Raw genomic sequence first — 25,753 nt, forward strand, 5'->3', positions numbered from 1 at the left:
GAACCAAAGAAAGCTGATGTGCTGTGGGGAAGTGGTCTGTAGCCTTATGAAAGAAGCAGCTGAAAAGTAAAATGAGTGCACCTTTTCAAAAAAAACCCATAGGTTTGTTTTCCCTCAACACACAGCTGTATGTCTATGTAATTGAGGAATAAAGAAAAATGAAATTTCTGAATAATTTCTGGTAATTAATTTAAAAAGAGATAGACTTATGGACATGCACACTATTTTGAGCAACCAGGAATTGTGTAAGCTACACCTCACAGACAAACTCTGTCTTCCATGTAACAGCAGGTTTGCCATCCTCTCTAACCAGGTTGTTTGGTAATGTTGAAGAGCTGATCTTCTGCTTTTGAGAGATTGTTTGAAAGCTGGGGATATGATTTTTATGTGTTTGGGCAATCAATCAGTTTTATTGCTTGGCTGCTTTCCCAGCTTCTGGTTGCTTCTACTACCTAATTTTGTGATGAACGAGCAAATGAATGTTCAAATTGTATATAAAGAGAACTGTTCTGATTGTCATGTTTTGAATTCTTAACAACAGCTTCAAGTATTACAGCTGTAGCCTATCAGCGTATCGTGGCAAGTCTTGTGAATTTCAGTAATGAGTATGAGGAAAATGATACTGAAACACTGCAGTACAGCTCTGACATATTTTTTGTAGCTGTTTCCATGTATTTTTCATCTAATGAGGATTTTTTTTTTCCTGGAAGATGAGTTACTTGCACTGTTTCATCACAGGACAGTGTTTCCAAAATGAGTTGGGCTTGAATTGCACTGCAGCCTCCATCAGTCTTACATGGTTTGGGTGTCCTAAGGGTGAAGGAGACTGTCAACATGTTTGGTAGCTGCTGCCACAAGGAGCAAGGGGTTCTTTGCAGCAGCAGGAGGGTGCTTGCCCCATGGGCACCACGGGGTCCAGCCCCAATGGGCAGCACAGTGAGGAGCAGAGCTGTGGGTGCTCCAGCCCCAGCGTGCAGCCGCCATCCTTGGTACAGGTGCAGGAACTGCCACGGGGAGAAAACATTCCAGAGGGGCTGTTGGTAACCTCAGGAGGCCAGGTGGGAAGGAGGCATCATCCAGGCATTCCAGACTGAAATTTGCTGCAGATCTCTGAGACACCTGCCCACAGCAGCTACTGCTGCTTCATTTACCATTGAATGTCTGTCACCTCCTCTCCTTTTCGGTTGCTTCATATCTTCTTTGTGCTTGATCCCATGCTGAGGTCCATTACTTGGAAAAGCCCAATTAAAATCTGGCCAGCTGCTTCTCAGTTGTATGAGCAGTGTTGATGCAAAATGCTGGCTAGAAAGTCTGCTGCTGTTTCATTGGAAGTGGTTGGTTTCTGGGTGCAGAGTGAGATGGCTCCAATGCCCAGAATTACAGTTTGGCCTGGAAAACAAAGAATAAAATCCCACCCCTCAAATGATATACCTGTTAAATTACTTGCTTTGCATTAGAGTAATTGCACTGTTAACCTTAATAAATTGGGATAACCCATAGTCCACACAAAAGTAGGCAAGTCAAGAATCTGCCTTAAATAATTTTCTGTGTGCTCCTGATAATTGTATGCATCAATCTTTTTTTTCCTAAACCAACAGTGGACCAAAAATATAAGAACCTAAAATTAAGGATGTCAAGAATGCTTACTCTGTGAAGTGCTGTGCAAAATCAAAGGAAAGAGAAGCACTTTAAGTCCCTGAAATCATACTTCAAAAACCAGACTTGCTGCAACAAAATATGTATATGTGTACATACATACATGTATGCATACACACACATAAGGAAATTACTGAAGAACTGTAGAAAGTGCCTTAAAGGGAAAATTAGGTGTTGGAGCCAACTATTGGCCAAGTTTATTTGCTTATGCACCACGCGACATCAAATTCCAGACCAGAGCCAGCTTGCATCCTGCCAGTTTACACCCCAGGCAAAAAATCTGTGTTGAGTTTCTGCCTGACCGTGTAGATTTTCCTTGGAATAGCAAAGTCCCTTGTCATAAATTTTAAGAGAAAAAAATGCAAAAGGTACTAAAACTAAAGGGCTGTTAGCAGCAATGGGAAAAATAAAAGGCACAACAAAAGCAACTAAGAATATGTTAGGGAGAGCTGCAAAACAGCTAGTTGTAATACAGCATTTTGCATGGTTATCACAGTGATTGTGTAAGGTGTGGGTTCCTATGAAGACTAGAAGTAGATTAAAGAATTTGAGCAGGGACAGTATCATTGGATGCATGTCCCTCAGTTAAAGAAAGATAAGGTCAAATGAGAAATCGAGTTTAATAACAAGGCTGATAAAACAAAATAAATGAAATAAAAAATTTCCAGAAGAGATGAATTTTTGTTGTCTAGTCTTAAATCAAAATAGCTTTTCTTTAAATTAATGAGCTCACCAACTCTCTGAGAAAGCTGTTATGAGGTGAATAAGAAAATAGTTACATGGGTCAATGGATTCTTAGCAAAAGAACAAAAGCTGGAATAGATAAGCAGGTAAATCAGTTTCATTTTTCAGCATCACTGTAGAAGTAGAATGTGCAAAGAATGCAATCTCTCATGGATGATTATTATATTTGGACAGAGACTTTTGCAGCAAACAGGAACTTCACAAAACATCTCCAGCTACCACTCTTTGAGATAACTTTGACAAATGTAACACTGGGGAAGTAATTTACTTTCTTAGTACTCATATCCTATATAACTGCTAAAAATTATCATCTGAGAAAGTGGAAATATAAACATTTTTGTTTTCTTGTCATAGTTGTTTATTCTAATCCTCTAGGCAGAGAGTCACATTCCTGAATCCCTCTGACTTTCTACCCATTAATAAGCCAATTAAATTATGCTTTTATCCAACTGTTAGAGGAACCAAAAGCATTTCTTGGTTGTTTTTATCATTAAATTTCTAATGATAAACATGTTAAGTACTGTATCAGGTCATTGCATACAAGACTCGCAGTTAATGTATAATTAAATCTAATTTAAAAACAATTTCTGCTTGTTTCTTGCATGCATTTCATTAAAATTCTTTCCAACATAATGGAATTTCATTAAGAGAAAAATAGAAAACAAAGGTCACATGCAACCTATTTGCCGTTCATGTGCCTAAACATGCCATGCATTTTCTAATCCATAAGCATGGGGCCAGAGTAAGAATATGTCCACAAGTGGCAGCACTGGTGTGCAGTGATGTTGAAAGCGAAGGGAGACGACCCATCTTTGTTGATCAGCATCGACTCCGATTTATTGATCAAATCAGTCACCTTTTATAATAGTGTTAATTAACTTCATGCATATTGCAAAATCCGAGCTCACGATAGGTTACAGAGAAACTCTAACCCCTCCTTTTGTTTACAATACCCATGGTTGTTTATTGAAACCAAAATTAGTGTTCTCACTGTGATATGAAAAGTTCTCAAAACCTTCATATCTGTTCTCAAAACCTTCATATCTGCTCCCAGAGCAGCCAAGGACTGTTATGAGAAGACTGTCTGAGAATCCTGCTGTTTATAGAAAAGGTGCCTGAGAACCTAGTTATTTACAAAATCAAGCCTGGGAACTGCTGCTTTACAGCTGCCTTTTACTTTCCCATCAGCTGTATACCTTCATGGCCTCTTTCTTTAAGCCATGCTTGAACCAGGCTCTCCACACAGTGAATCCTGTGAGATTTCAGGGTTGGGTTCACAAGCTTTGAGGGGGTACGGTTAGAGAAAGTTTTTCTGTCCTGGCCCCGATCACAGGTCTGGTGGAACGAAGATGAACTCTTTGATGTGCCGCTGATTGCTGTGGGATCCCCCAGGTCTGGTCTGTGCTGGAGAAGGCCTGGGCAGTGAGGTGTATGTTTAAATAACAGGACAGAGAACTGGGCCAAAAGAGGGAGATCTGACCCCACGGGGAGCTGCAGGAAGCAGGAGACAAGATAGCGAGTTGTTGGTTTGGATGTAGCAATCCCTCATGAGCAGATGGATTTCAATTACCCACCAGAGCCTGCACAGAGCACAAGTGCAAGAGCTATCTGTACACTGGGAAAAAACAATTCTTTCTGTGGCAGGTGCAAAATATGAAGGAATAATGAAAAAAGGCTTTGAATCACCGATTCCCTCTCCTGTTATAACTAAGAGCATGGTAAAGAGAGATATGATTTGATACTAGAAAAAAAAAGTAATGGATCAAAAGAGATATGATGGAAATTGTGATAGGACATACACATTGGTAGGACAATGTGCAATAATGACAAAGGGAGTACAAAAATATGTAAAAAATCAATATTATTTGGGTTAATATGGTTTATCAAACAGGAGTGAGGGAATAATCAAAAATATTAAAGTTTGTCATCAGGAAAGTAAAGTTTATTCTTATGTCTATGTAGTTCCAGAACTGGAGTTTGCTTGCCAGGAACTCACCCAAGCCAGAGGAGCTGCAGGTCTGCTGATTGTGATTGGGACAGTGTGTCTGGAGGACTTTGATTCCTCTGATTAGAATGCCAGTCAAAAATGGAAACCCAGCCCTCCAAGAACTAAGTGCTGTTGATAAAACTGGAAAAAAGTTTTAAAATAAATTATTACCATTTAAAAAATAGAAGAAAAACCAACAAACAAACATCTGCCTCCTCAAAACACCCAACCAAAGCAACAACAATAACAACAAAACCAAATACATCAAAGAAAGAAACCTCTATTGCCACAAGTCCAGCCAAAAAAAAAATAATACCCCAAACTCCAACAATCTTCATGCTTATCTTTTCTAACAGTTCCTCATGGTCACCAGATGTGTTTGAAAAAAAAAGTTCTTCAAAACTTTGCTGTTTAATTTATCTCCTTCCAACAAAAATTTTCAGCCAAAGTAACTCCTGCCATTTTATTATTCACATTACTACAGATTATTATACGCTGTGGAAACAGTCTTCATTTTTGTTTGCATTCTTGACATGTTTTATCTGGTGTTTTTCCATTCAATGAGATCAGAAACCTTTACCTCGAAGCACTGTCCTTTCTTCTGCTCTCCCATTTTTCTTCCCATACACCCCCAAAGATTGAGCAAAGGTGTAGTGTGTTGAAAAGTTGTTGTGGTATTTGGTGCAGACTTTTTTCTGTGTGCCCTGTATGGGTACAAAGAGCATTACTTAAATGTGAACTTTTCTGAGCCTGTCATAGTTGATTTTTCCATGGATTGGTGTAATGAAACTTAAACGAATTTTAATGGCAGATTTTCCAGCATAGCTTTGTTGAACGTCTTGATATTAAATTTTAATCATCTCAAATGAAGCTCTGTGTGGTGCAATGAAATTCAGCAGAAGTATGCTGTGCTAATAAGCTGCAAAATATTAATACTGGGATGACTTTTTTGTCTGTCTGGTATCAAAAGTCTTCCCTGAGCTGTAACATAAAATAAGATTTTAGCTATAAACTCGAAGCTCATTTGCTAAAAATGGCTGAGGAAAAGGAGGACATCTGTGTGTTCAATGTTACGAGGATGACTAAAGGTGACAAAGAGAAGCCGTGTCTGTAGCAGTTTAGACTTTCATATAGACCTCTGGAGAAGACAAATGATCCTAAGATGTATTTGGTGGTGTGCACCCAAAGGAAATTAGTAAATTTTCAACTTCCATTGCAATCTATCTAAAATAGAAAGTGCTGTCCTACTCTTCAAATTCAGTAAAATGAACTCAAACTGAAATGGAGCAGACTTTCTGAGGTAAAGAGAGTTTGCTGTAACAAAAGAGGACTAAGTGAACTTGGCTGGTTTTGTCCAAAAATAATTAAATGTGAGAGAAGATGCTCTTGCTGCCCATGGATATGTCACTAGGACAAATAATGAAACCAGTAGAAGCAGATTCATAGCAAAAGGCAATTTATGAAACCAATGAGGTGTAAACTAGCCATGAAGGTTAGAAGGTTAGAAGTTATTTTCCCATCAGCTGGATAAGTGAAATTATGACTTAGGCTTCCCATAATACTGCAAGAAAAGATGTATTTCAAGTAGAAGTTGATGAGTTTTTGATGGGATATGACACAGGACATGTGGATATGCCCATTATTAGAAAAGGTCTGCTCACTCCATGCTCCCTACCTTTAAATTAAAATAGGTGGTTTACACATAACTTATTAAAGTAAGATAAAAATAATAATAATGCTGTCTCTTCCACAAACAAACCCATAAGGATTAGATAATATCTTGCATTGTTTATTATTACAGTGATTTCTATAACTCAACCAAGATTTGGGCTCCCATGCGTAAATAGAAGGTGATTAAAGAAACTTGCAATAAACAATTTATCACTAATTAAAGTAAGCCAACTGTTAAATTAATTTAGAAAATCATCATTGTATTTTCATTCTTAAAAGTTCTTAATAATTATTTTTCTTAGATCAATTTTTGCATTTCAATAGTGCAATAATTAATTACGAGTGTATATAATTTTTTTCCTATATTTTACCCTCCCTGATAAACACTGTCACTTTTGCTTACAAAGCTGTTTGAAATCTTGGGTTCAAGGAGCTCTCAAACATTCAGATAACAGGGAATATCTTCCCTAGCTAATGTTACATTTTAATGGATCCACCCCACAGACTGCTGGAATAAATGCGGTAAGTGGCCAGGAAACGGCTCATAGGTTAGCGAGATGTCTTTCCATAGTCTGATGAATTTTTAACACTTTTTCAGAATTCATAACAGTTTTTCCCACTGCATTCTTTTCAGGTAGATTGGATAATGTGATATATATGCTGAATTAGTAATTTTTCAGTTCCACACTTTGTTGTGACTCTGATAATTGCACCATTTGTTATCCTCACGGACGAGCACTCGTATCTGTCGGGCCATCCCTGTGCACATTGGTATGCTCTCCACACTGCCCTGCAGAAATGCAGAGCTGGGAACAGATAATGGAAAGCCACAGCTTTTGCCACACCAATGTGTCATTATTTGACTACTTTGATGTTCTCACACAGGATAGCTTATCCTTTGGCTTCAAAGGGATCCCACTAAACTGTAACTGCAGCAAGGGCCTACAGGATTCTCGCTATTTGTAGAAAGCAATCTCACCTTTTTCTATTGTTCTTCTAATCCTGTGATGTTCCAAGTATATAAACCATATTGCACATTAATCTTTGCTAGCTCACCCGAATATTTAGGTCAAGGTTTTTCCATGACTAGTAGCTTTTCTAGAGCTGTGTCTTTTAAGGCTCTGCAGTCCGTGCTTCACTTTGTGAGTGTTTGGAAGTCTTCTTAAAATGCAAATGTGGTAAGTTTGGACAATATTGGTGCTTTACCTGCTGCTTGTGTAAGTAGAGTGATATTGAGTAAAGTATCTATTTAAAACATCTTTCTTCTTAATTGCTTAATTTTTAAAAAAATCCTTGCTAAAGTACAAATTGCTTTCACAGGTTTTATGATACATTTTTGAAAACACTCTTACATTAAAATAATAAAAAAATCATTGCTTTGAGTCACATCTTATGCAGACACAATGCAACTTCTGCTTATGTTAATAAAATAGATGTTAAAATATCAAAACCATCTTGACTAGAGCTAAAGAATGTAATAACTTGGAACAACACAAGTCAAGCATCTTAAAGGGTTTGTTTTCTTTTAGAAATTTAGATCTCTTAAAAAGCATTGCCAAGCTGAAACAAGTCTTTTATTCCACAAAAATAAAATTATGTGGAAAGTGAATATTAACCTCCAGCAGAATTTAATTCCACGTTCCCCAAATGTCTTTAAGTTGTTCTCTGTTCTCTCTGGCTCGAGCTTCCCTTTCTTTTTCATTAACTTTGCTGAGGCAACAGCAAAGACATCTTTAGAGAATAAGAATGGAGTTTTCATTTTAAATAGAAAATACTTATGATAGATTTACCTTTTTTGTCATGACTTTCAGAACAGTTTATCAGAGGATGGGTGTTAGAGATCTTTCCACTTCACTTGTTCTCTTTGGGAAGGTAGCCCTAAAACAGAACTGAAGGCTGAGTATGGCGGGCTGGCACCCACACAGGCTGTTTGCATGTGTATTATAGAAAGCTGTGCCTATCAACAAGGAGCAAATGAAATTTTCACATTCTCACTGTGGAGTTCAGGAAGTTTAAAGATACATTATCAGACAGATGCTGAAGCATTTGGATAGAGACAGCTGAAACGCTGCCTGGATAATATCAGGTGGATCTCTGCTTAGGAGATGCCAGTTTGTACATTGAAATATTTTTCCAAGGAGACATAAAAAGAACCAAAGCAATTCTCCATTGGTGTCATGAGCAGCTCTCCACCCCATTGGTTATCATGCAGGATAACCACTGCAGTCCCCCTTTCTCATCAGAGGCCAGGAAGATGTAACCATGGTCACATGGGCTTTCTACATCTCAGGATAACCAGCTCATGGAGAAGTAGCAGCATCCTTGTTTCTTGCTAGTAGCTCATCAAGCTCTGCCATAGCTCATTGAGAAATTATAGGTTTGACTCAGGAGTGAGTGAGTGAGTGTGGGGTCAGGCCCTGTGTCACACAGGAGGGCAGAAAGGTGGACCACACTGGTGCTGATCTGGGCATTCCTGAATTGTCTTCCCACCTCACAGGAGGTGATGTCTTTTTGAGCTTTTTAGAAAGATTTTGAGATAATTTATGTCTATAATATAATTATCCCATTTTAATTCAGGTCAAGGCTAGTATTGTTTTCAGGCTTGCTGGACAGGGGATGATGTCCACCTGCTCTTAAGTGCATCAGCACCTTGTGGCACTGTTCTTTGCCTGCCACCTGTGGAGAGCTGCTGCCAGTAGCTGGGAACAAGATATATTTCTCAGGAAAGCAGCAGCTGATGATTTGCTGTAAGCTCGAATCTCCTAAAAGAAGATTTTTTTCTGGAGAGACTGGAGATTGGGAGGAGAGGATCAGTGAAGATGGGAGAAGTGAAGTGAGTGTGTATGAAGGATGACTGGATGGGGATTAGTTCCTCCTTTGATGGTTTTGGAGGCTGAGCAAAAGAAAATACTTTGTTTTCCTCATCCATGAAAGCTGTTGCAACAAACAAAACATAAAAGTGGGGTACAGAGGGGAGTGATCCCCTGGGAGAGTACCCTAATGTTTTTGAGGGGCTCATATTTTTTTTAGATAACATTTCTAATCCAAACAGTTATTTGTACATTAAAGCTATTTCAGAGCCCAAGTGGCATCTGGACACTTGCCTCCCTGCATCCACAAGCTACCACCACTGTTGCAGTGCAGATGGCAGTATGTCTGCCTTGGGGTGTAACTTATAATGGGGAGTGAAGGTCTGCACTTGCCAGAAATTGAATTACCAACAGCCAAAGGTCTGAAAAAGTGGAAAAATTAAATAGAGATAAATCACAGAGAGCTGATGGCCGCCATCCAAGTTGTCTGAAAGAACCAAACAACAAAGCAGCCAAGCTGCTAACCCAAATATATAATTTACCATTAAATTAGCACTCTACCTACCTATTAGAAATGTGCTGTTCCAGAGCTTTATACATGGCTAACCAAATTTACTTTGGTCCCCCCAAAAAACAGCTGAGGGAGTCTGTGTCACTCCTATGAAGTAACCAGAGGAAGAATAAGTGATACCGGGCTAGGTCCAGGTCTCACAGCAGCCCCATTCCCTTTTTTCCCAGGCAGAGCTGACAAGTTTTCCCAGGTCGGCATCAGCTCATCTGCTCTGCCCTTTCCTGAACAGGAGAGGGAGGGCAAGAAGGAGACCCACCACCCCTCCTAGCAGCAAGGTGGGCTGTACGATGCTTTCTGTGGCATCTGAGGCCAAATTCAGCCTTTTACAGGTGTAGAGCTGAACCATAAACACAGGCTGATGGAGGAACTTTGGTGGGTGAGAATCTGCTAAAAGCAGGCAGTGTGGGTTTTATGTTATGACTTGCAACACTAAAATTTTGCATCACAGACTTTTGATCTTGCAGCACTATTAATCTGGAGCTCTGCAGCAATTCAAAATGTGTTCAAACAGTACCATTCAGATCCAGACCTGCTGTTAAAGGTTGTCTGCTAGAATCTCATGCTTAAATTAATAAAAGTTATTACCTGATTTTTTTCCCAATAAGTGTGTGTGGGGTAATCTTCCCCAAAAATGCTAGTTTATCAATATGCAGAAATCTAAGACCTTTATGTTCTCACATCCAATATCCTGCCAGGTGCAGATCTCTAATTTATCATAGTGTCAGGATCACAGTTTTCAGTGAATTAGGAGTAGTAGTCTATGGTGTGGAGAATTTCTAGCTTTTTCATTAAGTAAATGCCAATAATACATCAGAAGGCGTAGGAAGAATAATTTCAAACATTATTAATACTCCGTAGAGGATGCAAAATTTAAAAGAGGTTTGTTTTTCTGCATTTATTTTTCTTAGGTTAGAGAATGGGGAAAAATCCATTTTAACTGTATTGAGTTATACTTGGGAATAAGAAGACTAATGAGAATCCATTTTCTCCCTCACCTCTCTTAAAGGCTTTTCCCTGAAGGGTGTGCACCGAAGGGAAATAACAGTGCTGTGACTTTGCCTTTTCAAAGACAGGCCATTCTGATGCTGATCTCCTCCCCACTAAGGAGAGAGCAGGTGTGCACAGAAATAGATTCATGCACTTTTTACGTGTCTAACTGTGCTATACATCTCTTTTCTCCAATTCAGCAGGCTTGGCTGCCTTCACTGTGGTACAAGTGACATGTTGATCCTTACCTTGTGTCCTTCCCAAAAGTGAGAAATTCAGACCCGGAGAACTATCTCACCATCATCTTTTAAAAATTAGTTTAGCTAATGAAGCATCTCCATAGAGTCCAGAGCCTGAATGGGAATGCCAAGACTTACCTGTACAGGTAGTTCTTTCCCTAAAGCTGGTGTAAAGGGCAGTGGAAAAAGACTGTCATGCATAAGTTTGATTTTTGAATCAAACTTATTGAGAAGTTTGAGAAAGACTTCAGTATCCTAGTTTTGTTCACCTGGTACCTCCCCCAAGATGCACCTTTAGATTTTTATTTTTTTTTTTGAGAAAGGGGGTTATAGGCAGTTAAAAGTATCTGTTTCTTTCCTAAATAGTTCCCAAAAGAGTATATCTTTTCCAGCCAGACATAGCCTTCCCAGGGTTATTTTTTCTAACAAAAGGAAGAATTTTCACAACATGTCTAATGAAAGTACTTATCAGCATGAACCAATACTGAACAATACACAGGATGTATATTTATAAAGGAAAGAAATATACTGATGTCCAAAAGTGAGTTTGCCTTCAAGAAGAATGAAAATACCAGGAGCACTGAGCATTGAGATGGAGGAGAAGAACCCTGTGGCTCCTTGCTCAGCAGCTCTGTTTGACTGCCTGAAATTCCAGGTCAGCATTAGCAGTGAAGTGCTATGAAAGATAATTGCTTTAAAGCCCCATTACTGAGTAGGGACTCCACATTAGAGTGATCATGTTAAAAGTTCTGGAGGATCAGCAAGGGAAGTGAGATGAGAAGAACAACAAAGCAACAAAACAGAATGGGGTGAGGAGTGAGATCTAGAGATCTAGTTTCCTAAAGATGAATCCATCTCAAAGAAAAAATAGCAAAAACTAAAGCCTTTTTTATATTAATACATTCATAAAAAATATAAGAAATACGTATTTGTATAGAAGTCAAAAGAAAAAGGAGGTGGGATCCAGTGTGCAGGGCAGCTTGTGAAGCAGCAATCAAGAGACTGATTCTATTCTTAGCATTTTATTCTTCTGCACTTCTTTTCCCTGTCACTTTGCTAGCCTGAAAGATCTCTGCAGCAGATTAGTAGCTGTGAGAGGTGTGTGATTTATAGAGTAGCAGCAAAGCTGCCAGTTCCCACCTGGGATGCATAGCTATAGTGTTATTATTGTAAAAATTATGATGTCTTGCAGTTTGCTTAAGCTCAGTCTCAGTTACATGCATGTACATACACAATTTCACCAAAACCAGCCACTACAATTATCTTTGCTCTCTTTGACTCTTGGGATGTGTTTGTGAATTAGAGTGTGCAACAATATTTCAAATTTTCTGTTGTGAAGTCAGTTATTTCAGAGGCATTCACAATAAGGGAGGAATTTAAACACGCCCTGCAAGACTTCTTATCTTTTTCCAGCATGAATTTTCTTTGTGTTACAGCTATCTATGAGCCTTTGGCAAGATTCTTCTCGAAGTTCTCACTCTCTTTTTTTTTTTTTCCCCAAAGCTCAAGTATGGTGAATAACACTGAGTCATCTGCACACATTCCCTGCTCTCTGATTTTTTCACCTCCTTTCTGTTTGTTCATTAGCAGTTGGAACTGAACACTAGGATTGCAATCAAGTAACTTTTGAGGTTTGTAATGCAGAGGTTTTAATCTGAGTCAGTGTCCCCAAGCTTCTTTTGCAGTCTGTGGAGAGGAATAAACAGTTGTAAGACATGATTCATCTCATCTTAAGCTAGATTTGTGAAACAGGTCAGATGAATCATATCTTAGAAGCCCTCTACAGACCTAAGCTTGCTTAAGCATGAAAGAGAAACAGTCTCATGTCAGATCAGAAGAAAAAGAAAAAATAAATCTGTGTATCTTGATTTTTGGAGGAGTGGGAAAGGATGACAGTATTGCTCTGCAAAGTTATTGATATTCCCTTTCCATAGCCCAGGTACCGTCCCAGGTACAGGCTGGGATGAACCAGGAGAAGCAGCTGCACCAGCAGACCTGTGTGGGTGGGATGAAGTGGGGTGAGGGTGTGGGGGGAGAGCAGACACCCCACTGGCTGCAACCAGGTGAGCTGTGATCAACCTGGCCCTAAATCTGAAGGGTCTTTTGCAGTTCCCTCACCCCGGCTACCTGCTCCTGCTGCTTTCTGCCACATTTGCTTCCTCTGCTGCCACAGGGGAGCAGTGACTTGATTATCCATGCAAAGAGTATCTCCAAATAAAGAGGAAACAAAAAGAAAAGAAAATGGATTGAAGCTGGATCCGAGAGCCCCTCAAGCTTGCCTCATGAGCACTAGGAATGACATGAGAGAGAAAAGCAGAAAACCTCTGGGAAAAAGGAAGGCAGTCTTTGTCAAAGTATGTTTTATGGATAGTTCTCATGTCTAGATGTTGTATTTTTGACAACTCCAAGTTGTTCTTGCCTGGAGCTTGGAAATATTATTCCCTTCTTTTTATTTTCTTGGACCCTGCAAGGTTTCTATCCTTGAAGTACTACAAAGCAGAGACATTATCAGCCTCTCTGTGGTACCTCAGAGGGTGTGAAGCAGAATATTTGCTGAGGTGTTTCTGCGGTAATACCGAAGCTTATTACAAACATGCTTCTTCACACCAGAGCTTTTTATTTTCGTGGTTTTGGAAGGGTAAGCAACTATTCTCAGAAAATGTATGTTCTTTTCAGGAAATGTAGCCAATGGGAGATATGTTTTGCCATCACATAATGATTCTCTGGTATTAACGTCTGGCCAGGAATCAAAATTTGATGTTATCTATGAAATATCTAGACAGAATAAGAAATGTCCTACTAGAAGTGATTTATGTCAGATCTCCAAGTATTTACTGGTTATTGGCTTACGGAAAGAAACTCCTGCATGACAGAATAGGACATGCTGGTTGCATTCTGAATTTTGACTGAAACATTTGATACTTAAATCTACAATGGCAGGTAAAATTTACAGGACTGAAGGTGACAAGACAGTTCACATCTCTTGACAATTACATCCATGACAGAAGCCAGACCTGAACCAACAATGACCAAGTGGCCCAGCTCAGTCCTACTGTGGGAACTGGGGTATCATCAGCGCTAATGATGCAGTCCAAAAGCAGTCTTATTGGATTTGGAGGTTTGTTATTGTAGCAACTAAAACAAAAAGTCATTTCTACAAATGTTATGGCTCTATGAGTGTCTGCAATTAAGGCCCTGTTTTAGTAAACCCCTCACTTTCTGAACAGCCTGTTTTTCATAGAAGCTCATGTTAATTCTCCCTCATATTGGGAATATGAGGGCTTCTTTCACACTAAAAGTTAAATAAATTAGGGAGGTTGAGGAAAGCAAGATTTAGGGTATACAGATATGAGCAAGGTATCTAATTTGAAGCTGGATTGAATTTGGTAGGATTTGGCTAGCTTGGAGAAAACGTTTTGAATAAATAAATAAATTTAAATTTCTTGTGAAAAGTAAGCTGTTCATGTAGAAAAAAAATCTGCAAGTTGAGACAGAAACAGCTCAAGATGAGTGCTGGTGCTTGTTTTAGTTAGGATACTCATTTAATAAAATATTCTGAATGAAAAGACTATCAGCAAAATGTCTCTGCCCCTTTTTTTGCCATCTTTCTTTCATATACTTGTGTGCATCCTTGTACAAGTGACTTGATATTTTTACTTTAAAGCTTTGCAACCCAAGATGCATTGGGAAAGTGCAAACCCAGAGCTGAGAAACTGGAAACAAATGACAACTCCGTATACTTGGCAAAACTACACCAGTTTAAGTCAGTTGAGGACTCAGCATAATCTCTAGGAAGAATCATGCTCCTTGCTTTTGCTGAAGCACATTTTCTTTTTGTCATCTTGTATAAGCTTTGCTGACTTTTATCTTCATTAACAGCTTGACTCTGTATTACATCCAAAAAGCTCTTCACTTGAGTTTCAGTCCCGACAGTGTCAATGGAGGACAATGTGCTGTGTGCATCACATATGTGCCATGTATTTTTAGGTTTTAAATGAGATAGAAGTCTCACTGTAGAGTTAAGCCATTCCAAGAAGTAAATGCCACCTGAGAAGAAAAAAACCCTCATATCTACAATTCACAAATTACAGCAATGAAATTTAATATAAAAATCTGTTCACCAGGGAGCAAGAGGAAAATATGTCTAAAAGTATAGAGAATCAAAGGGCAATAATAGTAAAGAAGGTATTCTAAACCATCTTCTCTTCTGTCCATATATGGTGAATCTTCAGAACATCATTATGAGCTTTTCTGTCCCCGTGAAGCAGAGAGATTTTACTCTGGCAATGTGCTTTCTGAGGCTGTTCAGGGGTCTCTCCTGTGATGAGCTGGCATTTTAGCAGTAAAGGGAGCTGCTGGTAGTGATGGAACTGGAACATTGCTCTTTGCCTTAAATTTTGTCCATTTTGATTAAGCAGTCCATAAGAGCTACTGGAGTGTTTCTTGACTGTAACAAGTTAAAGGGTCACTGTACTAGGCCACACACTCTCTTGTGGAAGCTGGAAGTAGCTAAGGCTGACTGTTCAGTTTCTGAAAGCAAATCCCTTTCTTTATTTTACTCTTCCACCTCTGAGAAAGAAACAGCTCCCAGATGAAGATGTTTTCTCCCATTTATCTCAGTAGAATGGGGCAAAGCTCTGTGGTTAAGAAATGGCAACACAAAGTGCCTTTATTTTATAATAGCTCTTAGAGCAGAAAAAGTTCAAACTTTCATGAAGAAGAAAAGGAAATAATTTCTAATTTTTGCCTGTTATTTCTCTTTATGCTGTAAGACTGATACAGAGCTCTTGTTTCCCTGAAGTGGCTGGAGGATGACACAGGGAGGCTGTTTACAAAGGCTGACATTAGGCACAGGAAGTTCATCTCTCTATACTGCCTTTAAAGTTAGAAGTGCTAGAAGGGATGACTCAGAGAAGAAGCAGCTGAATTTGGGTGCTCTTGCTTGCCTGCTGAAAGGCTGTAGGCAAACTAGGCTGCCTTAAATTGGGAGTGTATCTTCTAATATAAAAAGTACCCAAATGGTATATCTTTAAATATGCTCACTATTTTGATCTGTGCCACTGCACTCACACACTTTGACAGATGGATATCTTCCATTTGTCTTCTTCTTCAGTGGTATATCACAAGTGTAGCTTAAGCAATAAAGCTGCTCTAGAGTTACCCATGCTTTATTATTTCTGTTAATAGTCTATGAAAGATCAGTGGTCTGATGAAGGGCCAAAAAATTATTCAGGCTAATAAAATACAGAGAATAATACTGGGGAGAACTTATAAAATGCCCAGCAGGCCTTGGTCCAAGGTCACATGTTTATAGTAATTTGAAGGACTAGGAGCCAAAATTCTGCAAATTGTCACCATAACCACAACTGGAATTAAGCATCGACCAATGTCATGGGTAGGATTGCACATACTAGGATTTTCTGTGTGCTAATCAATTTAATGTTTCACCCTTGTGAATCTTGGCTGCTAACACAGAATGAAGGAGATTATATAGAGCTTGTGGTGTAGAGGCCATGGAGGTCATCAAGTGCATGAAGGGAGGAGCATGGCATAATCAGGAGACACTGTGCTTGCTGCATTTACGTTGGCTGCCTCTCGTTGTGCTCAATATGCAGTTGGTTGGTACATGCCTTGCTTGCCTGAAGGATTTTGTTTGGTTTTGTTTACTGAGAAGTCCTTTTACAGTAAGCATTTTATGGTCCTGAATAGCATGCAGTGCTCTGTCATCATGCATGTCTGGGCAGAACTTGCATCACAGCCCTTGTGTGAGTCCCAGACAAGGTAGGAAAGTTCTGTTAATGGGAGTTATGTTTTGTAGAAGGGGACTGTGTGTGCTGCTGCACATGCCCAGCTGGCAGAATGATAAACCACAAGTTTGTGTCAGCAGTGTAGAACCACTTTTGCACTTTCCACTCGCAGTAAAGACAGAGTGATGACAAAAGGCAAGTAGACTCCAATCAGTACTGCTTTATGTCTTCTTCTCCTCACAGCTCATGCTCTTTCTTTCCTGAGTTTTTCTCCTCTTCATTTTCACCTGCCACCTTGCTGACAGAGCTACCCTAGCTCTGCAGTGCAGCAGGTAGCAGATGGAAGGTTTTTGACTCATCAAGGGTCCTTTCTGATAAACATCCCCATGGCACTGTCCAGACTCTCAGAATCATGTTGTTTCAGTTGTTGTTTCAGCTTCTCAGTTGTTTATGAGCAGGACAGCATTTCGTTTTGCTGCTGTGCAGATGCCAAAGTATAATTCCTCGGTGAAGAAACAGAAACCAGGGTGTGGTATATCTGTGAGATGCTTTTTGTGAAGATGAATACCTAACTACTGAACACCATTTTTTTATTATCTTGTCTAGGAAGCATTCCTTGTTCCTTGCTGAAGAAGTAACTCTTCCTTCTGCTATCTTCAGACACTGGATAGATGGGTGGCAAGTAGCAGGCAAAGCAAATCTTTCAAAGGACTCAGCTCCCTGCAGTTCTGGGCAGACTTGCAACTTTCCTTAGAATGTATCCCCTGCATGTTTTTTTAACACAAAGACATTGAATGCATGATAGAAAACTGCTGAGGCATAAGTACTAAAACCAAGTAGACTTTGACTTATTATTTCTGCTGAAGCAGAGCTGTAGCTGTCCATAAAAATTTCAACATGGTGAGTTAGAGCTGAATACATAAAAAATGGTAGTTAGTAGGTGGCCTGATCTCATCTTAATCTGATCTAAACCATGCCTAAGTGGTATAGTCGTTGAGGGAACCATAACATTGCATTTTCCTCCATTCAGCTGATCAGTAAACATCTCAGAAGTTACAGTCATTCACTGAAATATCTGTCCATTCTTTTTTATTTCTGAATTTTCCTTCCATACCAGACTGAAATTCCCATTTCATGCTTTTTATGCCCTGTGGTACAGACACAGAGGAAATGTGCAGTCACAGTCAACTGTGCTGGTGTGGAAAGCAAAGGAGGGAACTCTGGATGTGAAGAAAGGTGTGGTAATAGTGTGAAGAAGCAGAAGGACAGAAATGGGGAAGTTGGCCCTGAAGGGGAAGCTCCAGGGAGTGTGAGCACTCAGGGGGTGTGTCAGGCTTTCCTAATGCTGGGTATCCTCCTGGATTTCATGGAGCTCAGGGTGTCAAAAGCTCTCCAGGAGATGCCACTCATTCAGGCTCTCTCCTTTTAGTGACCATGACCAAGCAAGCAAGAGGAGTAAAATGCAGGAGCAAGCATTGCACATGTGCTTTGCAGTGTCACACGTGGCAGCCAGCTTGGCTTTGTGGGGTCTCTATGTGCCTCAAGAGGTGCAGCCAGAAAACATTGTGCTGATTCCCTGTGGCTGAAAAGTTGCTGCACCAGGCAGATACATTTGAAAGAAGGCAATTAAGGAAAGCAGCAATTGTAGCACCATCATATATATATCTATTCATATGTGGTTAATAGCATAAGTAATTCTGTCTGTCTTTTGGGAAATTTTGTTCCTTCTGTATTTCATTTGCTAATAACTCTCTGACAACTGAGTCATCAAATTACAATAAAAGAATAGAAAAATGTTTTTAAGAGTGAAAATTTTAGCCATTGTCTGACAATTATGGATGTAGTTGCTTTCATTGGAAAAATTATTTAGATAAGAACATGGGACACATCCAGCATGTGTGAAGAAAGAAATACGGGCATGTCTGTCACTACAGAAGTACCTGAAAGCAAGTAATTCAGGAAAAGGAGAGATAAAATGCGGTAGAGTTAGAAATCTGAGTATTTCAGTAGCATTAGCTGCAGATATTCTGTATGTAGCTTATTATGTTTGTATCTTCTACTCTCTATTTTTGTATTTAATAGCATATAGAAAATGAAAATAACTAGGTCATTTTGAAAACTTATTAGATTATTAAATTCTAAAGCAGAAAGGCCACTGTTGTGGTAAAATTTTGGCATGTTTCAGTTTTCTTGATGTTAATGCACATCTTTTTGCTCATACCTATCCTATATGGATAAATATTGGTATTCTTGCTTCCCTGAAGTAATTCTAGTTAACTTCCTAGTTCACAATCCAGTTTGGTCATTTGCTCACATTATTAAAACCCTGGTCTTTATTAACTAAGGCATCGAAAAAATTGTTGTGCTTAGTATATTTGCGCAAGCTTCAAAATAGTCTAAAAACTTACCGTTTTTCTTAGCTTCTCAATTTGTAATTCTCCAATACACTGATAGAAAAAAAAATCACTATGGGATGGAGAAGAAACTTGAATTTCTGCTCAAAGCCCTGCCTGTGAGTCAGCACGCGGCTGGGAGCACATTTTGGCACAGTTTCTCGAGGGGAACAGCGCCTCGGTCTGCGCGGTGCCGCGCCAGCGGATCCGCCTCCCTGGCAAAGAATCAGCACCAGCAAGGACCCTGGCTCTGTGAGCAGAGAGAAAAGTTTGGGGCTGGTTTGTTTGTTTGTTTGTTTGTTTCCTTTCCAAAGCATGTTCTGATCTTTTGATGGCACGTGCTTTACAAATGCCGAATATGGTGACATGCTTCCCAAGGAAGCAAGTAAATAAATTTAGTAATGATAGCCTTGGCCTAGTGTGCCATTAGTCTGAGCACTGTACAGTCATAATGAAGGACAGCATTTGTTGTGCAGAACTGGAAAATTAAGGGAGGGGAGATGAGACAGCTGCAGCAAAAAGTTAATTATCAGGAAGGATCAGACTGCATTGGTCAGGCTAAAAAGCACTCTCTTGGCACACATTGTCTAACCACCATTCTTGTTGGCAATGCAAGGCCAGATAAGGAAAGAGATTAAAATTTAGCTCAGTGGATGTCCTCAGAGGTCTGTTTTTCTTGCATATGTAGTGGCAATAGAGTCAATAATGTTGTCAGAGTCCACACTGGTGATGGAGAAGTGGTTGGAGCCTGCACTGTGCCACAAAATACCATGGCTGAAGAAGACCTAATGCCTCCTTTATCAGGATAAATATCTTAGTATTGAAAGGGACTCCTCCTTTGGCAGTGTGACTGCTTCCCAAGAAGAAGGTCATGCTTTTCCTAATCTCTTTCCTTGATGAGCTGCATAATGAAGTAGAACAACAACAGAGTCAGCATAAATCTTCATCTAGGTCTTCATTCCACTCATTGTTGCACTAATTATTAATAATTTATTATGACCAGGTTTTGGATATCTGAGCAATTACAGTGCCATTCATGTGGTTTTATACAGCAGCTAGGCCACAGGTGGAGTGGCCTGAGCAACACTGACAGAAGTTAAAACTTCTACATTTCCTTACCATCTCCAGGTGCAAGGCTTCAGTGAAATTAAAGAAAATTGCTGAGCACCTAAAGGTCTACAGAGAGATCAAGAAATTGTCCACTTCTATTCATGGGACGGTATTGTTGAAATGGTATTAATTTAGAGCCACTTTGAAAAAAAAATGTATTTCCACTATCTTATAAGTGGAATCTAAGAATTCTTGCTTGTTTTTTTGTTTAGAAAATGGCCACTGAATAATTTATACACATAACTACAACAATTTCAGAGGACTGTCTAGGTTCCAAATAGATAAGGATTATTGGAGCTTCGTATTAAGGGAACTAAAGAAACTGTTCTCCTGCAAAGAAATTAAATAACAGTTGTGAATATCTTTTTTTATTTATCTCATTGTTGTGCCTGCAGGCTTTCCTAATCTCTTACTGTAGTGACATGCTGTAAAGAGGCATTATAGCTCAGAGCCTTGGTAGGGAGAGGATGAACATCCCTGATGGACCAGGGAAGAGAGTAAGAAGAAAGGTCTTGTATTACAGTCTGCACTGGAGCCTATTTATCCAATAGTTTAATCCTCCTATCAGAAAGGCATTTTTGAAGAACCGTATCTCTTTCATTTCCCCTTCTTTCAAAGGCTGATTCTTTCATAAGAGGAGGTGGGGGAACCCATGTACAAGGAAGGGGTGGCTGCTCCTTCCTGTGGAGCACAGGGCAGCAGCCCTGGGGCCAGGAGGAGGAAGGGCAGCAGGGAGGGGGAAAACATGGTGAGCCTCTGAAACCCCAGTCCTCTGATGGGGTGGCCAAAACCATCCTGGAGACAGCATCTGTGCAGAGGTTGCCACAGCTTGGGAAATCTGGGAGCTCTCTGAAATGAAACAGGACAGTAAGGGCTCACCCTGCAAGGACACAGTGAACTAGGGGAGATGGTTTGTACTGCCTTTGCTTTTCTCTCTGATGGACCTAGCCATGGAAGATTGCTCGGTATTGTTTGATTTTTCTCAATTTGAAACACATTTTGGTCTTACTTGGAAAAGTCACTTTATGGAGGAGGTTCAAGCAAATCCACCTCAGAGCCCCAGTGTCTTGGCAGGGTGGAGTTGACAACAGTTGGCTGACTTGGGCTCCCACAGTGACAAGTAGGAAACCAGAAGAGAGACCAATATCTGTGGCAGAGAATCATATTCTCTTCCTTAAAGCATAGCTAATGCTGAAACAAGCCAAAAGTCTGGCATGCAAAACATACTTTTTTTTTAAAGGCTAAAACAGCCAGAAAAGGTCATAATTTTCTTTTTCCTTTTGCAGAGCTTCTAAAGAATTTGGATTGTTTGTGTGGGGACAGCTACTGCTGTTGGCAGGGGGCAGTGCTTCTTTTCACTTCATAACTCTGGCCATGGCTTCATGCAAGGCAAGGCAATCAATGAGGCAGTGCTGTGAGAGCCTGGGTTTGAAAGCTGAACAACTGCAGTAGGAGAATTTTAAGACCTGATGGGTTTAAAGCTGCTGAGGCATTTTAGTAATTTTTTTTTTTTTTGGACTAATAAATTTTCTAGCATTTTAGTGCAGGTCAATGCTTTGGACAAAAGGGCAGACACCTGTTTGATGCATGTTCTTTTAGCAATAGACACATACTGGTATCAAATATATTTTGAGACTGACACCCTGCCCCTTGAGCAATCTTGTTGTTTGTTGGATTTCCAGCCCCCTGCCACCCTGCCCTCGAACTGACATCAGCAGCAGCACAGGCACGATGCCCCCCACAATATTCATGTGAGCTCTGTTCCTCTCAAATCACACTGCCATTGCCAAAGCCAAGGGGCAGCACAACTCTTACCCACATTTACAAGGTATTTTCATGGCTGGTTGTTGTTCCCAGGATACCAAATGTCCCTGGATGCCTACAGGAGCCAGAGCATTATTTATGATTCTCTGTTTGCTTGTAGTGATCAGTGGAGTTGCTGTGTTCAGGGTGTGCTGCTGCTCATCTCTCCTACTGGCAATAAAGCATTTATAAACTATTCCAACCACAGGTACTTACCAGATAATCTTGGGGAAAAAACAAAGGACAACATATTTGCATCAGAAGCACAGGGAAACTTTGCAGTGTCTGATGTGCCTTCTCCTCTCCCCATTTGATTTCCAGCTGGCATATCCTGATCACCCCAGTGCTGCAGCGCTGTAGCTCCTCTTCTTAAATGGTAGCAGTAGTAAGAATGGTAGGACTGGTGCATATTTACTTCTTTGATGCCCTCCTTCACCTCCTGACAGCCACTTTTCCCATAGTTGCTCTGTGAAGAATCAGTAGTTTAAAAATAGAAATGTAGGGAAGAAGGAGAAAGAAAGAACCTGAGACCAGCTTCACCCAGGATTTTGAAAGTGTGTTTCCTTTTTAAAACTTTTACTCTACTAGTGACATCATCACAGGAGTCCTTGTTGATGTCTATGTGTTTTTATATCATTGTAAGTGACTTAACTCTGTTTTTATCTCCTCTTCTCTCCCAGTGGAGTTTTTACACTGTGATTTGGCTTCCATGAAGTCTATACGGCGATTTGTGCAGCAGTTTAGAGCAAAGAATTGTCCACTCCATGTCCTGGTGAATAATGGTGAGTTCTAGTTTTTTCTTCACACACCTGTAGGGGAAGATGTGACAAACTGAGGTCTTATCTATCACTTCAGATTTCAAATAGATTATCTGAATCATGCAGCAGGTTACCATAAGACTGCATTAACTGGTATGTCTTTCTAGAGTTAAATTGCATTTTTGGAGAGATTAGCTGAGGAGTCTGAACACTGAGCCACACCTGCTCATGTTGTTATTGAAAGTCTGGTTCCTTTGCTGTGATTTTTTAGCTCTCCAGCACTAAAAAGAATGCAATTATACAGGAATTTGAGCATCTCTAAGAAAAATAAGAAAGGAAAGTGATGCTGTACTTTACGCCAGTAGAAAATCTGTCTTTTCACCTTTATTTACTTTCTCTCCCCTTAGGTTTTTTCCCTGTATAAACACATGTTTACTGTGGGTGACTGGTGATCTGGGCTGGGGGTTTAATCCACCTGAAATGTAATCTGACAAATTATCCAGCAAATTCAGAGAAGTCACTGCATAGATCCAGATGCTACTGGAAATCTGTTCATAAAACTGCATCCTCAGTGGTCAGAGCACAAATTAAAAGGACAATATTTATCTTGCATTCATGCAATTATCAAATGAATCTAATTATTTTTAGGGATTTCAGTTTTGTTATTCACATACTTGCTATCTCATTTTGTATTATAGCCACAGTATTTTTGGAAGCCAGCCTGTTTTCTTCCAGAAACAGCAATTTTCTTCCAGAAACCATGGATGCTCTGCATGCACTGTCCTAAAGGGGAATTTTCACCTGTCTATTTAAATAGGGGAAAAACCCACTAGCAACAATTTAGGTTTCTTTTAGAAGTTTGCTGCTGTGATATGCTGCTGTTCTTGTTTTCCCAACTATTTACATATTTTTTTATTAAGACATCCCAGAGAACACTTTCTGTTTCCCTGTGCACACTTCTATCCTAGTGAGAGCAAATGTGCTGTAAATAAATGTGTTTGTTATATTCATTGGTGCCTTAAAGAGCTCTCAGTAACACAAGTAAATACTGTAATAAAAATTCAAGTGTTTTTTATTTGCTGATTGATATAAAACATTTGTGAAATGTTCAGTTAAACATTCATTTCTCTTTGATTAGTCCAAAAAGCCTACCATTATTATTTTAATCATGCAATAATTAGAGGTGGATATATAAGCCTAGTTGTAGTTAATTAGTGAGTATTTAAACCTAGTTACAAAGTCTTTCCAGATTTACTTTTAAACATGCAGAATAAAAACTGTTACACAGATGGGAACAACACTATTTGAAAAAACAGCATTTTATGGGAAAAGGGTTTTTTAATTCTATATACCCATCAGGCATCTCCTATCCTGCACTGGTTTGCACCATGAGCAAAGCCAGCATTGTTAGCTGGGGCTTGGAGGCCAGTTGGGGGAGAAATTATGAGGGTGAAGCAACTGAGCAGTCCTCTGGAATACAGGATTTTTTTCTGCCCTAGCTGCTGCTGAATTGGGTTGGATGAAAATTAAATGTGTCTTCTTATCCAAGAAACAAAGTTGTATTAAAATTAATCTCTTATTGTTCTTAATATGTTACAAGACCAAAGAGTGTAAGCCCAAAATTTCTTTTAAGAAAGGAGTTTGAAACTAAAATTTATTCTGCTTCAGTCTATGTATTTGTAATTTGCAATAAAGCCATTTGATTTCACTATGCCTTTTTGCCAAATACAGTTGGCAGGAGAAATCTGTTGTTTGATAAAATCCTTTTAGAATCTACAATGAAATGAATGGTTCAAGTAATTTTTTTTGCCTTAACAGAATCACATCCAAAGCACAGGTAAAGTATTCCAGAGAATTAGGTTAGTCTCTGGCCATTGCCTGGCAATGACTCCACTTCTGAATGCTCTTTCCACATATTTTTTCTTTCTTTTTTTTTAAGGTCCTTTTTATTTGCTTTTGTAAATAATCTGTAGCATTTAGTTTTGTTACTAGTGAAAGTACAGTTTCACCAGTAACTTTTGTTTCATAGTGAAAGCCCAAATGTTTCCTTGCTACCTAAGAGGAAAATGGACAAACCCAATAGAGGAGAAGTGGCCTGATGCAAAAACCACCAGCACTGAGCACAGTCAAGACAGGTGCTGACCTTGGGGCTATCTGGTTGGCTTTTCTCTTTCCCTTTCCCTTACTCTTTCCCCCTTTTTTATCTTTTTACTTTTTTTTGTTTCAATGCACTAAGGAGGATGATTCAGTCCACCGTGGGCTGCAGAGCTGGAAGCACTACTCTCTCAGAAGCCTCATCTCAGTTGCCTGTTCCACTGCCTTTCCCATAGGTTTTGAAAATCAGATTTTGTATGCATCCCATGACTTCTGAATCAAACCATCAGCAAGCTAGTAAAATTTTTTATTTCTGTCTTCATAGGACCAAGCATTTTATTATCAGGCCTGCAGTCTTCTGTTACATTTAGTGTAAAAATGCAAGAACTGTTACACTGAGATTGTTGCATTATATACTAGTATTGTTTAATTGCTTAAGTCAAAATCTTTTAAATTGATTGATATAATCATGTGCATATGTTAGTGAACTTTCCATCTATTATCTCCATGGATATGTATCCTGTATCTATGTGAAGGTGTATGATATTCACTGAGGATTTGTGCAAACCTGTCAAAAGGCCAAACATTTGAAGATGACTTGATAAAAGTTCCAACATTTTACAAGAATGCAAGCTATTAAATTAACATTAAAACATTACTGAAGATAAGGGATTTCATGTGAATTACTGTGAATTCATGTGAATTTCATGTGTAAATTACACATTTACATGTGAATTACTAAATAAATAATCAAGACTACATGTCTGACCTGAGACTGTTATGAAATTCAGCAGTTTGTAAGGTCATTGGTGATTTTTTTTTAAAAAATATCTCTTCACCACTTGCTCTCTATCCCTTACCTAACTCGAGGATTCAGCTGGAAATTAAATTAATACTAAAATCCTGAGTTTCAAAGTATTCTCCTAGACCTTAGCATCCAGATCCCACAATAATCATGTGAAGTTTAGGTATCCAACTAAATGGAGATTAGTGCACTAGTCACCTCCTCTTTTTGTTGTAGCTTATTTTAGCATGTACATTTAACTTTCTAATTTCTAATTTAAAAGGAAAAATTTGGTTGAATGCACGCATTATTTCAGCTGACAAATAAGGGCTTGTTTTTCCATTACTATGCTTTCTGCATCAGTAATGTGCAGAATCAGCTCTTGGTTTTTAAAATAAA

General features: G+C 39.3%; 1 protein-coding gene across 1 annotated transcript in view; it reads left to right on the plus strand.

Annotated features, from left to right (window-relative positions):
* The window catches only part of DHRSX (dehydrogenase/reductase X-linked), a 161,522-nt gene that overhangs the window by 79,456 nt on the left and 56,313 nt on the right, over positions 1-25,753 (plus strand). Inside the window, exon 4 of the mRNA XM_058799907.1 lies at positions 22,399-22,500. Within this exon, the coding sequence (XP_058655890.1) occupies positions 22,399-22,500 (102 nt within the window). The remainder of the gene's footprint in view (positions 1-22,398; positions 22,501-25,753) is intronic.

Source organism: Ammospiza caudacuta, chromosome 2 (genome assembly GCF_027887145.1).
Source record: "Ammospiza caudacuta isolate bAmmCau1 chromosome 2, bAmmCau1.pri, whole genome shotgun sequence".
Taxonomy (NCBI): Eukaryota; Metazoa; Chordata; class Aves; order Passeriformes; family Passerellidae; genus Ammospiza; species Ammospiza caudacuta.